At 36.1% G+C, this 15,806-nt stretch overlaps 1 protein-coding gene across 5 annotated transcripts in view; it reads right to left on the bottom strand.

Moving 5' to 3' along the window:
- LOC131038669 (deoxyribodipyrimidine photo-lyase) overlaps positions 1-15,806 on the bottom strand; it is a 218,170-nt gene that overhangs the window by 16,470 nt on the left and 185,894 nt on the right. For 4 of the 5 annotated variants that reach the window (XR_009104532.2, XR_009104531.2, XM_059211007.1 and 1 more), the window contains exons 7-8: positions 7,621-7,702; positions 7,254-7,325 (exon numbers count right to left, since the gene is read on the bottom strand). Coding sequence is in view for 3 of the 5 variants with exons in the window: in XM_059211007.1 (XP_059066990.1) it covers positions 7,254-7,325; positions 7,621-7,702 (154 nt within the window). In the remaining 2 variants the exon portion in view is untranslated. Of the gene's footprint in view, positions 1-6,069; positions 6,184-7,253; positions 7,326-7,620; positions 7,703-15,806 lie in introns of those variants that run through there. The other variant, XM_057971171.2, reaches the window with a different exon arrangement.

Here is a 15,806-nt window from a genome sequence, read left to right as displayed (position 1 = left end):
AGGGAACCTAACCTCAAGAGCTTACCACCTTTGAGTGCAAGCATAAGTGGTGGTGTAGAACTTTCACCACTAAGGCAATTGAGGAATTAAGAGAGTTGACATTTCCAAGCTAGATCGAGAAGTTTGTTAATTTAAGTGGTGCTTGTGAATGTTAAAAAAAAAAATTAAGGGGTGGATGTTACACCCCCTTAAGTGCAACTTAGGGGAATGCACTTAAGCTTACAATGCAAGATGGGTCCCAGCTACGAGGCCATGTTAGGTACCCATGTACAAATGCAAATGCACACAAACCAATGCAATCTCTCACAAACGGAGAAAGAGAGAAAAACCCAATGGGAAAAAACTCCCCCCTAAAAGAGAGATGATGAAAACACACAATGCTCTCAATGATGAATGAGAAGAACAAAACCTCATGTGAGGAAAAAGTCCCCCCATAAGAGAGAAGAAGGCAGACCATGAAGCCCCCCCTCAATGTAGAATCTCTTACAAGGATGGTCCAAAGATGTTGACCAAAATATCTCCCCATTAGGAAGAAAGACAATCAATAGTGCACCAATATGTCAAAGTGTGACAAAACTAGGTACCAATGTCGATGACGATGAATCACTCGCTGCAACAAAATGAAGATAAGGCATGGAGACAACCTACTTTGAACATCACCTGGATGCTCAAATGACAGAAATACTGGTACAATCAAAGTCTCACGGGAGCCATGCACAAATGTGTACAATCTAAGTCTCAACGGGAGCCATGCACCAAGTCTCACAAGGAGACAGACAGATGAGCACCAATGGAAGATGTACTCGATCCAAATACTTTCTCAACAAGAGACTAAAGGTCTCACATTAATATTCCTAATCTATGGTGTAAAGAGAATTACATCAAATATGTCATCAATGACAAGATACAAAGAGGTGTGGCACTTTATTTTAGTGCGAGTACAACATAGCTCATGCAAGAGCATACATCATGATATATTGCAAATATGGTAACATGAAGATGATGCCACCAAAAAGATGCTCTATAGAATACTGCAGAAAAAGATGCTTCTGATTGGGAATGTCGTCAAGAGATATAAAGGAGCAAATTGAATCCCCCTCCTTGACACCCGGTTGGAAGCGCTGCATGACAGGTTTAAAAGATGGACGAAAAAAATTGTTCCCAATTTTACTTATTTAATAAAAAAATTGTTTTTAAAAGATTTTTAAAAAGTCCCATAAAAACATTTATTAAAATACCCATGACCAAAAAAAACTTTATTAAAAAATTAACAGAGAAAAAATTAATTTTTTTTTAATTTTTAAATTTTCCCAAAAAAACATTTTTTAATTTTTTAACATTTTATAATATTAAAAAAGTTTATTAAAAAACTTAATAAAAACATTTTTAAAAAAAATTAAAAAGTTTATTTAAAACTTATTAAAAATTCAAAACATATTAAAAAGTTTATTTTTATTAAAAAAACTTAATGAAAAAAACATTTAAAATACGTTAAAGCTTTTAATTAATAGGAGTTTAAAATAAAAAACTTTTTAAAAAGGAACCTTGCATACCTCTATGCAGGGGTACAACATGGTACCTCTGTGCAAAGGTAATGCACAAACTATTGTGTGGGGTATTGTGTGGTACTGCCTGCGCCACACAGCCCAAACAAAATTTTGATTTTTTTTTAAATAAAATACAGCCCCCCTCTGTTAATTCAAAATTCGTAAATTAATTTTTTATTTTTTTAAAAATTTTCTGAAAAAATCTAAAAAAAATAGAAAATATTAAAAAAAAATCACCTGTACCAATGATGATGCAGATATTCGTACGGCTAGGGAGGGGGAAAGTTTTACTTAACTCTAGATCAACTGCTCGGATTTCAATGAATGGACATGCGATCTTGGGGTTTTTGGGTGTTGTGAGCGCGATGGCGATGACGGATTTTGCCAAAAATGCTCCAAAATTGCAGATCGCTGTTGAGACAAGTCACCACCCTCCACCTTCAAACGGCTCTAGATATGACCTCGGATGTCGGATTCGAACGAAACAAAAGGTGATTCTGACTTTCTCAAACCTCCCCAATCCAATGGTGACCTCAGATTTGACCCAACAAGCTCCAATAATAACTTGCAATAGAAAGCTCCAAAATAGATAACCCCAAATAGCATCAATTTCTCTCAATTGGCAAACCAATGGCACTCTAATGGATCTGATACCATGTGAGAATTTGCCAAGATCTAGAGTCCAATTGATAGCAAAAATAAGAGAGAACAAAATGTGAATAAACTATATTCCTATCAAGATGCAAATACTGATCAAGTGGACCATTAAAATTTGTTACATACAATGTAGATGAGCCTGCTTATAAAGGCAAGGCAATATGGATATGTGAGCACACAATCATGACATGTGGCTCAATGAGAAACAAGTGTAGGTAGGGGTAGGTAGGAGAAATAAAAAAATATTTCACAAAAAGTGGATCATCCACCGAAGGTGGAATGTAACAACAATATAAGACCACAAAAGGTGGAATTTCTCATACATACATCATCCCTATGTGCACACTTCCCAAAGTGTCTCATATCTAAACTACTATGAGATGCATTATCCTAAGTCAACTTAAGTAAGGTGTAATTATGAGGAATAATTTACACCAACAGCTTCAAATGAAGCCAAAAAGGCATTAGAAGTTTATGGAAGAGTTAAGAAAGCCTTGTAACTCGTATTTAATACATATTGTGCTTTTGAATGACGAGTTGATAAAGTGAAAGGGTAGACCACCTTAGAGTCGATTTGTTTATCTATTGAGTAGAGGCCATCTTGAGTTGGATCCAAGTGAAATTTAATCCTAGACCTATAAGACTTTAGGCAAATATTCCTAGATCAGTCAATTGTGATCTACTTGTTATGAATTAGGAACCGCTCTTCCAATTATAGTGCTAAGCTAAGTACAGGCGCTGACTTTTACAACAACGAATAGAGTTTGGACCCTACGAGGGCTTAGGTAGAGGATTGTATTCCTCTAGCACATAGACTAGTCCTCTCTATCCGAGGTGATCACCCAAGGATAAATCCTATGACCCGCTTAAGATAAGCTTAACTGCTCAAGATTGACAGTAGTCAACGAGCGTACTATGCCACAGTTGTACAACCTAGTTAGCGGATGGTTATTGCCAGTTGCATGCAAGCGAGGGATACCCCGCATTGATCTAGGGTATTGGGCAGATTCTGCCAAGAGCATGTAGGCCTGGGGGCCAATTGCATGTCGGCAATGGATGTCCTTGTTTCTTAGCTGTCTGATGGATTGTGGGGAAGAGAATTTCCAATGAAGAATAGGTAGGTAATAATTGGAAAAATCATATTGTATAATTTTGGGCATATCTTGATGTGGAAATGATGTACTTGACCTTGTTAGGATGAGGATGCACACTTGATGTAGCATGGATACATTGAATCCTATTCCCACTAGCTCATCAGTGCAGAGGACTAGGGAAAAGGATGTGACCCACAGTGTAGTGCACAATGCACCAACATTACTTTTATTTGGGATGTACTAAGAGCAAGTGATAGGTATCCCATTGTGGATGTTTTAGTCTCTCACTATGTATATCTTAATCACTAAGTATATGTGACGTATATTGGAGCTAGTCATTATGTACATGTGATGTATGCTAGAGCTAGTCACTATGTATTTGTGACATGAATGAGCTAGTCATCCTATGTATATGCAATGTGTGCTTGAGTCACTTTCATTGGTATTGGGAAATTAAGAAAGGATATAGCCCTCGTATAATTGTGTATGTTTGTACACTACGTGATGTCAATTAGTTACTGATATACTTTGACTAGACTAAAATTTTAATAAATAGCCTCGATTTAAAGAGAGATCAAAGATCTCTTACAAGAGGAGAATGAACTCCTACTAACCTTCAAGGGTGAACTATGAAGCCTCTGACTTCCCTCAAAGGGATACGTAGGCAGGTTCATCAAGAATGAACCCTCGAGGCGTAGATTTAGGTCTAATGGGGATTTTGGTCTCAAGAACTTACCACTTTTGACTACAAGCATAAGTGGTGGTACAGAGTTGTCACCTCTATGGCGATTGAAGAAATTATGGTCAACACTTCTTATAGATAGAATAAGAAGCTTGAATGATTAAGTTGGTACTTGTGAAAAAAAAAAATTTAGCAACCGAGGAGTGGTGGTTACAGAAGTGTGGACAGTATACAAAATTTCAATAGGGGTTTTCGCATGAAACTATGTTTTCTCCCCTCAATGCATGTGTCAACCTACAAACAATTATACCTTAAAATGAGATTTTCATATATAAAGGAGGGTAAAACTATCAAGCACAAATGAAGACAACTTCTCACTAGCTAAAATAGAGAGCAATATTTCATTGCAAAAAAGGATATGGAGGAAAAACAAATGGATGCTTAAAACCATTGTTCTGAATGCCCAGACAAACGGATGCATGCTTGGAGACTAGGACAAGTTGAAGTGCATAAGGAAGCTATCATTCATTCATTTAGTGCTACTGTTTTAGGTGGTTGTAATCACTGTTTTGGTAATTTCAAGAGGTTGGACTGTTTAACTCATCCTACAATACACCTGGGCACTGAAACTACTTCAAATACCTGCAAAAACATGAAAAGACAATACTTTTTCTGCTATGAATGACTAGGAAGAATTGCCTTCAGATGGAATGAAAAAAGAACCCTCTTATAAAGACATCCTACCTCCCTTGCATGCTTTAAAACATCATTTTTTTTTCACCCAGCTAAATAAAGAGAGGCAGAGTTATGTTTGATTTCTGCCCTGTTTTTGGGTGTTTGGAGGAACTTTTGATGAGCTAAACCCTTCCTAGCCATGCTAGCAACTTATAGACATTTTTTCATGATTTAGAAAGGAGATATTTAGAGGCAAAGCCACCCAAAAGGTGAGCCACAAGCATACGTTTAGATCCTTAAAGCTAGGCACCAACCCCTTTTGTATAAGGTACCAACATCTCCAATATGAAGCACCAACCTCGTCACAATAATATTTCTGTAACTATGATTGAAATATTTTACTGTTTAAGGGTTTTTATCTGTATTTAGTGTTTTACACTCAAACTATCCTTCATAAGCCCTTTTCCAATGACAACTGAGTGTCACCCTTTGGCCTACTTCCAAATTGTCACCCCTATTCAAAGAATCGACTGGATGGTCAATATGGCAATATACCTTAGTCAACAGAAAAATTTGATATTGTCATAGTTACCGAAAGATAGGGACTGTTAGTGGTACATTACATGGGAATATGTACTGCCTACTGGTATGCCATTTTTTTAAAGGAAAAAAAAAAGAATAGACAGAAATTTCAAAACTAGAAAAAAAATTAAAATATTTTAATATAAAATTATAATTTCCAAGAAAAAATAAGTATATGGTGGCTATACAACTTGATTAAAAATGTAACTTGAAAAAATATGGACTTCAAATCTTGCATAAAAATGGATGTCAATAAAAGCAAAAATTAATTATATTGATATTGGAAAATTTTCATCATGATATAAAGAATAGAAGTTGAAAAAATTACTCACTGAGACAGGAGACAAGGTTTGGGACAAGAACATCCTTATTTCAAAAAAAAAGTACAGGTGGACTCGGACACACCTATACACGTGTATGTGCATTAGCATTAGTGATACATGCATACCATATTGTTTATTAGTACAAGATACTATCATGGAGTATTCCTCTTTCCCATTTCAATATTGATAAATCTTATAGACATTTCAAACCTTTTTATTGCTTCTCTTCTACCAGTACACCTCTTTGGGCTTCAACAAGAAATTTTCAGCGACCAAAAAAAGTAGTAAATTTTCATTCAACAAATTGAAAAATCACAAGTATACTTGTGTCTTTAATTTGTTAACCTCTTCTTAACCAGATATCAGCAGTTTAGGATTAAAAAAAACTTAAATGATATATATAATATAGCTAAAAAGTCTGTAGGAAGCTTTACAATTTTCAAGAGGTGCTTCTTATAGACATTTCTATTTACAGCTTAGAAACTTAATTTGAAGTATCTCAATGTCTAGAGGCATCCACATATGCATCTTTAAGATAGGGGTATGCTTCCAATACAAGAGATGAATTCTAAGGGTATGAATTTCCAGGTTACCATGCATATTGTACTTTCATCAAACAGATGCTGCAAAAATTAAACAGCATTAATGGCTTGATTTCTGGTCAAAATATTCTTTAGCAGATCAGAAGCAGTAAAAAATCGTCCTTAAAATGTTTAAAGCAGTCAATAAACTCAAATAAACTGCTGCTCAATTTTATTCACGAGTCAAATTTCAGCTCAGATACGGTCAAAAAAGCAGTTTCAGATTAATTAACTGGCCCTTGTGTCATCTTCTCCTCGTCTTTTGTTTTAGGTACATATTGCAGTGAAATAGCTCCAGTTGATTAAAAATAACTTATGCAAGCCAGACAAGAGTGATGTTATGCTTTATGGCCTATTCATTAATGGTTAAATGAGAGAATCCAAAAATCCTCTCTAGGATTGCCAAAGGGTAAAATCTGGCTTTGACCTAAGTTGACTTGACTTTGAATCTAATGATGTCATACTATTAATATGGTCAAAATAAGTAGAAATGATGGTGTCATAAACGATGTCTGTCTTCTAAATTGGATGTTCTTCCTAGCTTCCACTCTGTGACTATATTCCATCTCCCTGAAGATACGGTGGAAAACTTATGTAGACAAATGTTCTAAGCCATGGAAATAATTGTAATTATTTAATTTCTGTCACCTTGTAGACAGATAGGCAATACCACAGACTGAATTTGAGTTCAGCTAGACTTCAAAAAATGAGTCCCTAGCTCATATCTTTTCAGAGTGTTTGGAAATGGCTTAGATGGTGAACATCCACAAGCCTAACAAATAATTTGAGTCAAATCACAAAAATGATAAGATGTTTTAATGGAGACAACTACTATTCTCCTGTGAACTGAACAGCAAACAAAATATGGATCAAGTTCTGCAACTCTAACCCAGTCTTAGAAATACCAAAACTATAGTCTCATTTCATTTCAGGTCACAACCCATACACCAGGGAGCATTTCCACATGCATCCATTCTTACAAATACAAAATCAAACATTTTCCACGTAGCTGAAAATCATTTAACACATTCACCGGTAGATAAAATTTGCTTGCATGTTGTTTTAACAGCTTTAAATTCTTTACAACATTGTATAAGTATGAAGATCCAAACCTGATCATGGATGCCACATATAGACCACATGCAGCCAACATATCCATTGGGATCCCTGCCATCTATCTCATACTGCTTTCAAGAAACATATATATTATCAGACACTAGAAGCTTGAGCTTAGTAGAATAGATGAATTCATCACTTCCTAGACTTTATCCTATTTCAAATTGACTTTTCAGTTTACTCTTATTTTTCTACAACAAGAGGAAGATTCATTAAGCCAAAAGAACATTCTAAATATTTTACCAGTTTCACTACTTCTAATTGAGAAAGCGAGTACAAAAATGGTTCACTCATTATGAATAAAAATCATAATCCTAGTCCTTTTTTTATTAAGCAGGAAAAGAATCATAAATTTTACTCCACCTTGTCATTCAAATATATAGCTATTGCAAGAGCTTCTTCTGGTCCTCTAGTCCATTCAAGGATTTTTTTTGCCCAGTACATTCTAACAGTCAAGAAAGCAATTAAAAAGTCAATTTCTTGCATGGTAATCATTGTTCGCAAATTCTTTGATGAATCATGCAGATCAAATTTTCAAAATCTCATAGATCCTGCAAATTTTACACTTTCTTCAAAATTTGTTACATAAATACAAAGAATATATAATACAGGAAACATTTTAAATGTGTGCATTCTAGCATGTAATCAAAGTATTTATACACAAAAAAATTGAAAGGATCACATAGGTGGAAAAGAGAGAGAAAACCTCATAAGAACAATTATAGAAAAAATACTCACAAATATATCCTTGTGAGAAGCAAGAATCCCAAATCAAATAGCATGATAGCAACAAGGTTGCACGGGTACAGGGGTACTTGGAGACTTTGGAGACTAGTGCTGGTACTAGTACGGCTATTTTTTCAAAATAGGAGACGTGGGTACTTGGAGACGCCAATTTCTTTTAAATATAATTTAATAATTTATAGAAATTCTGAAAATATAATGACATTGAACATTAAATATAATATAATAATTTAGTAATGGTTGTTGCAACGTTTTAAGAAATCCTTGTGACCTGCATTTGATTTGAGCATTGTTTTTCATCCGTTTGTACTACATTTTGATTATTTTGTTGCCTGTGTTTGTTTGTTTTTTAACATTTTAAGGTTTCCTTTTTTTTTGTTTGGCTTGGAAACGGTGGGAGACGGGCAGATACGTTAGTGGGAAGTCTCCTCTCTATGGAGACTTTTCCAACCAAGTTTTCGGTGCGGGATACGCGTCCGAGTCTCTGGTACGAGTACCCAGGGGCTGGGTACAAGTACCCTTGCAACCTTGGATAGCAACCATTTCTTTTCCAAATATGGAATAAAAACAAGCATACTTATCTTTATAGGAATATAGGTAAAGTATGCCGGAAGATATAATATTTGTTCATTATTCCACTTAAAAAATTATTATATTGTAATAATAATTATTATAATTTATAAATTATTATTATTATATTATGATATTGTAATTAATATTAAATTATTATTAAGATATGATTATATTCTTATTTTTATATTTCCATTAAACTCTTTACAAAAGTAAAAAAGCTTTTAGTACCAAATTATTATTCTTATATTTTTATATTTTTATTTTTCATATTTCTATTAAACTCTTGACCAATGCAAAAAATCTATTAAGACTACATTATATTTTTATTTTATACGTAGGGACACTTTCAATCCCCCATAATTAATATTATTAGATTGAGATAATTACAAAGTTACGATTGCATGATGGAAATAGATAGAATTGATTGATGAGTTAAACTCAGAGTTAGTGGTAGTTAAGATGTGGAAGTGAAGATTTAATTAACAATGAACTATTAAATCTAAATTCAAAATACTAAACTAACCTTAGGAGAGCACGAAACTCAACTTTGACATAATAACATACTCTATTCAATCTCCTTTCATAAGGTCCTTTCATGAAGTTCCTATTCTACATAATTTATATAACACGTCTTCTCCCTTATTTCTCCATCCTCTCATTGTGTGAAGGAGAAAGCTCTAGTTTATGGAATTTCAAGGACTAACCCTAAAATGTTCATAATGGCCAAGTTAAATCATCCTTGAAATTGACTAGACCACTTAAATGGTTATTTCTTATTGTGTGTATGGACAACATGCCCTTTCTTCTAGTTTCCTAACTAGTGGGAAAATAACTAAACTTTCTATATTAGGGTTAAGCTAACTACCAAATTAAATTTAAGAAATTTGGTGTAAGCATGATTACAGCAACAAAACCTTATAGTGCATAAAAAAAACTGGTGAAAAGCTACTTGTAAATGCATTTCCCACTACAGATGAAAGGATATAGGTAGAACTTTAGTTTCTCTTTGGAAGAGTGTATCCCTCTTGATCCTTCAAGTAAGATAAAATCATCTAGTGAAGGGTCAAAGAGATAGATTCTTACTCTGTCAAAAAGGGTTATCAAATTTTGAGAGGAGAGCTGCCCACTCTTCCCAAATAGAGACATATGCTAGCATGAGTATGTTATCACCTTCAAAATAAGCAACTGATATTTGATAATATCATAATCTTAAAAATAGAATCTCACGAGTACCAACAAGTATGCTCTATGGTGTAGGGAGGAAGAAAATCGGGATCATTTGTTTATTGAATGTACTTGTACCAGAAAGTGTGGAAATTGGTTCTACAAAAAACTTTTCCTGCTGCCCCCATTCCAGATACTTTACAGCAAGCATTTGACTTCAGCTATAATGCAAACAAGGGCAAAAAAAGCAAACAAATAATCTCATTCTAGAATCAAAGGATTGCCAGTGCCCTCTATGATTACTACATAATTAAAATAACAGTGTTATACTAGGATTGGTCTTGCATTCTTTTGCATTGGCATATATAAGCTACTTCCCCTGAACTACTACTTAACCACCCAAACCACTTATAAAACTTAACACAAACCGACATCACTTTAAACATTATTTACTAACTCACTAGCATTTATTTAATTACTAACATCATAACAAAATTTATAATGTAGAGGTGTCCTAAAACATTTTTAGGAGGCACGCTTCATATTATTAATTAGACAAATTTAAAACGTAATATTTACAACATTCCTCCTCTTATACATCACTCCGAACAAAGAAACACTAGTACTAGACTACAACAAACAACCCAAAATATCACACACCATCGAAGACACAATTAATCAATCCTATTAGTGGATGCCCTTACAACCCATCAATACATGCAAATCGAGGTGCATTCACTATTCACAAGTACAACACTCCTCTTGTATACCAGTACACACTATCAACAAATACAACACTTGGCATTTGAACCAAGACATACTCCATATCCACAATGCACCACTCTACATGTGAATTGAAACATCCTTTACATCCACAATGCAAAACTCCACCTTTGAGCCAAGCCATGAAGAACACAAGTGATCACTAGGAGGGGGGTGAATCAATGATAGTCAGCAATTTAAACCTTTAAAACATATGTGCAAATTGATTAAAAGCACACATACATAAGAGATAGCCACATAACACTAAGATTTACGAGGAAAACCCAATGTGGGAAAAACCTCGGTGAGAATAGTTGTTGGAGTCTACTGCTCCAATCAAGCCTCACAAAGAAAATCACTTGTACAATATGTTTAGGGCACCAACCCCTAATTTAGAGCACCTACCCCTGCTCTGAGCACCCACTTAGAGAATTACCAAAAAAGAATTACAAATTTATTGCCTTGTTACAAATGCAGATTGTCTACCTTCTTGCTTCTACTCGATCCTCTGCACTCTACTCTTCTTCTCTTAAACTCTATGTTCACTCCTCTTTGATCTCTATCTGATTGTCTTCTGCTCTCAGTCTCTGCTTCACGATGTTGAATGTTCTCTGCTTTCTATTCTCACTTTCTGCTTCTGCAACTCTGTCTTGTATAATTGGCAAAAACTCACCCAGTTTCATCAACTCTGCATAAAAATTTGGTTAAGCATTTTTTGTTTTCACCTCTATCTCTGTCTTCGCCAACTACCTCGGTCAAATCACAATAGCTACCTTGCACAATCAGCTTTGCCTCGAAGAATGTTTTCCCTCCAAATCTGCATTAAAAATTGAATTATTTTTATCCCTCTGAAATTTGATTTGTAGCAGATTCGATTTGCTTTCTTGGATCGACCATCTGCATTAAATGACACTTCTATGTTTTTCTGAATGTTCAATGTACGGGGTTGCTATATTTAGCAACCTCAATCTGTCTAGCAAATTTGATCGTGCCTCTGTCGATCACCTTGAGCCCTTCAATCATCTACAACTGGTTTGCCATTAATGCATTCTCCATCTTCTACTCTGAAAGGATTGAAAAAATCCTCCTTTTAAATGCTTTGCCTCTATAGTCACAGACTTCAGCATACATGATTCGTTCTTCGACCATCTAGAATCCACTGTCTTCATTTTCGGTGTCCAAGCCGCTCAGTCAAGTCTAGTCAACCGCCACTAAGTCATGCACATGTGGTTGCAAACTTGGTCAAAATCTTCAAATTGGTCGGCAAACTAATGATTCATCATATCGACAAGTGGCCTCTGATTCGCTCCGTACATGCCACGTTGGTTGGTCAAACTTGGTCAACATCCATGTGGACCCTTGAGTCAATCGGGCCGCCAACGTGTCTGCAGAGGCCATCTTCTAGTTACCCCGTGCTCCTGTTGGGTATCTCTTTGTTCATCTATGCAAGCTGCAGAATGGCGGAATGCCTTTATCTTTCACCTTGTCTGCTTCCCCGCATGCCTGTTGGATCTCTCTTCCTCCCTCTTTGCATGCTACAGAATGGCGGCATGCCAAAAGGTCATTTTCACACACCCATTGGATGCCATTTGGTTCACCCATGGAAGTCGCAAAATAGCAGGATGCCTTTACCCCGCATGCCCGCTGAATTCCACTTTGTTCACCTTTGGAGGTCATGGAACAGCGGGATACATCCTTATCCACCTTGTCTTCTTACCCCGCACGCCCACTGGATTACCTCTGCTTCAACATCTCCTTCCACGGAATAGCAGGCAGCCAAATGTCCTCTCCCGCACGTCCGTTGGATCACATTTGTTTACCTTTGGAAGTTTGCAGAACCGTGGAATGCATCAATTTTATTTCCTCGCGCGCCCGTCAGATTACCTCTTCTTCAACCTTGCAAGTTGCAGAACTGTGGGCGTTCTTATGTCTTTTTCGCGCGCCCGCAAGGTTACACATTTGTCACTCAATCCTACTACGAAATAGCGGGGACCCCAAATAGCTTTACTCCGCACACCTGCAAGATCACCCTTTCCTCACGGGTTCCAGTTGCGGAATGGCGAGGGCACTGAACTTTCTTATCCTGTGCACCCGCAAGCAAAATGATTCCTTACTTGTTCACACCGCGAACTTGCAGGGGCTGCATAACGCGAAACCTTCATGTTATGCACACCCTAAAGGGATAACCTGCACAACCATTGTGATATGCAATTCTTCTGCAATCCAATCGATAACCTTCATGTTATGCGATTCTTCTACAATCTGCAATTGCTTGACCTAGTTGACATCAATGACAACATTTGCCAACAATCTCCCCCTTTGGCATTGATGTCAACATGTAGAAAATTTCTCCCCCTTTGACAACAATGGCAAAGGGCCTGACAGACAGCACACTCAGACATATTCTTATCCCCCTGTGACCATCTGTGCATGCATAAATTTGGATTGCTTGTACCACCTAAAAGCTAGATGAACCATTATTACAATATAAAAAGCAATGCCAAAACTGCTTAAAAAAATTCAGACCTCCCCTTGAGAACAAACATGAGGTTCAAGGATAAAAAAGTGTAAGATAGCATGCTCTTCTTGAGCCATAGACCACATAAAACACTTACGTGCTATAGAAAGGTGGGACAACTCCCAATTGTAGTCTCAGATATTCAAATGTGTCCTTTGGTAATGGCTTAGTGAAGATACCAGCTACTTGTTCACCGGTGCACACGTATTCAACTTTTACCTCTTTGTCTGCAACCTTTTCCCTGATATTTGACTGCAATGTGCTTTGTCCTAGAATGCATGAAAAGGTTCTTTGATATATTGATTGCACTTGAGTTGTCACGCAAGATGGGAATGGGATCCAAAAACTCTACCTGAATGTCTTTGAGAGTCTGCTTCATCCACAGTACTAGAGAACAACATGTGGCAGCTACAATATACTCTACTTCAGCAATTGATAATGAAATAGACTCTTGTTTCTTGCTATGCCATGACACCAACCTCTCTCCAAGGAACAAAGTTTCACCACTGGTGCTCTTCCTATCATCTACACATCCTGCCCAATCAGCATCAGCATAGGCTTGCAAAGTGAAATCTCCTTTCTTTGGATACCATAAGCCATAAGTGAGAGTCCCCTGCAGATACTTGAATATCCTCCTAACTGCAGTAACATGTGATTGCTTAGGAGCTGCTTGAAATCTTGCCACCATACACACAGCTTGAACTATATCAGGCCTTGAGGCTATGAGATACAATAGGCTTCCAATCATGGATCTATAGAGAGTCTGATCTACCCTAGGTGACTCATCATCCTTACTTAATTTGCAACCTGTCACCATGGGGGTACTAACAGGTTTGCTATCTTCCATTTGAAATTTCTTTAGCATACTTGGTTTGAGAGATGAATATGCCCTTATTCTGTTGTGATATTTGCAAACCACGAAAATATGATAACTCTCCAAGCATGGACATCTCAAACTTAAACTGCATTTGGTCAACAAATTCTTTGCATAAGGTATCCTTGTTCACTCCAAAGATGATGTCATCTACATACACCACAACTAAGATCATGTGTTCACTTTCTACAATGATATATAAATTGTTGTCAACATTTCCCTTTCTAAAACCTTCCTAATGGAGATACATGTCCAATCTTGAGTACCATGCTCTAGGGGCCTGATTTAATACATATAGTGCCTTCCTCAATCTGCAGACAAAAACCTCACCTTCATGAAGTTGGAATCCTTCAGGTTGCTCTATATATACCTCTTCTTCTAGATTTCCAATTCAGGAAGGCGGATTCTACATCCATTTGATATACTTTGTATCCCTTGTATGCTGAAATTGCCAAAAACATTTTGATTGCTTCAAGTCTTACAACAGGTGCAAAAGTCTGTTCAAAATCTATCCCTTCAACTTAAGTAGATCCTTTGCATACAAGCCTTAATTTATTCCTTATCACTTTGCCGCCTTCATTCATCTTGTTCCTATAGACCCATTTAGTACCAATGACATTCTTATCAGCAAATCTAGGAACCAATTCCCATGTTTTGTTCTTCTCAATCTGTTGCAGCTCTACTTCCATGGCATTCATCCACTTTTCACTCTTGCTAACCTCATCATATGTCTTGGGTTCCATCTCAGTCATGAGGCAAAAGTTTACTTCCTCATTATTTCTTGTGTGCCTTCTTCTTGTTTGCACACCTTCATTCTTGTTGCCAATTATCTGATCTTCAGGGTGATTCTTTTGTGTTAATGCATTAGTAGCTTCTGCAAGATAAGACTGTCCTAAATCATTAATCTCCTCTATTCTGTTATTAGCTTACTCATTCATGCTTTATGTTTATCAGACTATAACATTGATCATAATTATGATATTGATATTGGATAATGATGGATTAGATTGACGACCTACTTAACTATGTTAAGCGTCAATCTAAATGCTATCGGGCTAGTAACCCGATAGCATATTAATGTCGATTCATATATGAATCGGCATTAATATACTATCGGGGTATTAACCCGATAGCATATAATGCTAACAGTTATTGTTATTGTTTACTTTAAATCGATTCATTATCGGTGTGTTTATATTGATCCATTATCATTTGCTTTAACATCGATTCATTATCGGGAATGTTTATAGATTTGTTACCATTAACAATGATACCGATTTATTATCGGGTATGTTTATAAGATCTGTTACCATTAACAATGATACCGATTCATTATCGGGTATGTTTATAGATCTGTTATCATTTACAATGATACCGATTAGTTATTAGGTATGTTTATAGATCTGTTATCATTTACACTAGCACCAATTAGTTATCATTATGGATCGGTTGATGGTTGTAAGAGTCACGACCAAGTGACATCTTGGTCGGACATGTCTAAAAGACATGTCCGATCAAAGTGCCACTTGATCATGGCTATCTTACTATTTATACATCATTCAAAATAAAGGAGATGACATTGAAATCGATACATGTTCATCCTCCTTACCTGCAGCAAAAGAAAGATAACAATATTATTGTCATAGTTATAATATCAAAATTTGAATACACCATCCTGCATATAACTTGTTCTTTAAATTGGAAATTGCAATAACATTTACATTTTGAACATATCTATTTGGAGCTTTGCTAGGAGCCTCTTCTTGTTCACTTTCAGATTGCTCATCTTCAACATATGGTTCTTCAATTTGATATACTGTGGTTTGTTTACCTTTATGTAGATCTTCATCAATTCTCAATTGAACACTTTAAACCACCTTCTTCAGCCTCTTGTTAAAACACTTGTATGCCTTG

This window comes from Cryptomeria japonica, chromosome 9 (genome assembly GCF_030272615.1).
Source record: "Cryptomeria japonica chromosome 9, Sugi_1.0, whole genome shotgun sequence".
In the NCBI taxonomy this organism is placed as follows: domain Eukaryota; kingdom Viridiplantae; phylum Streptophyta; class Pinopsida; order Cupressales; family Cupressaceae; genus Cryptomeria; species Cryptomeria japonica.
This window is presented reverse-complemented; position numbering and strand designations above follow the sequence as displayed.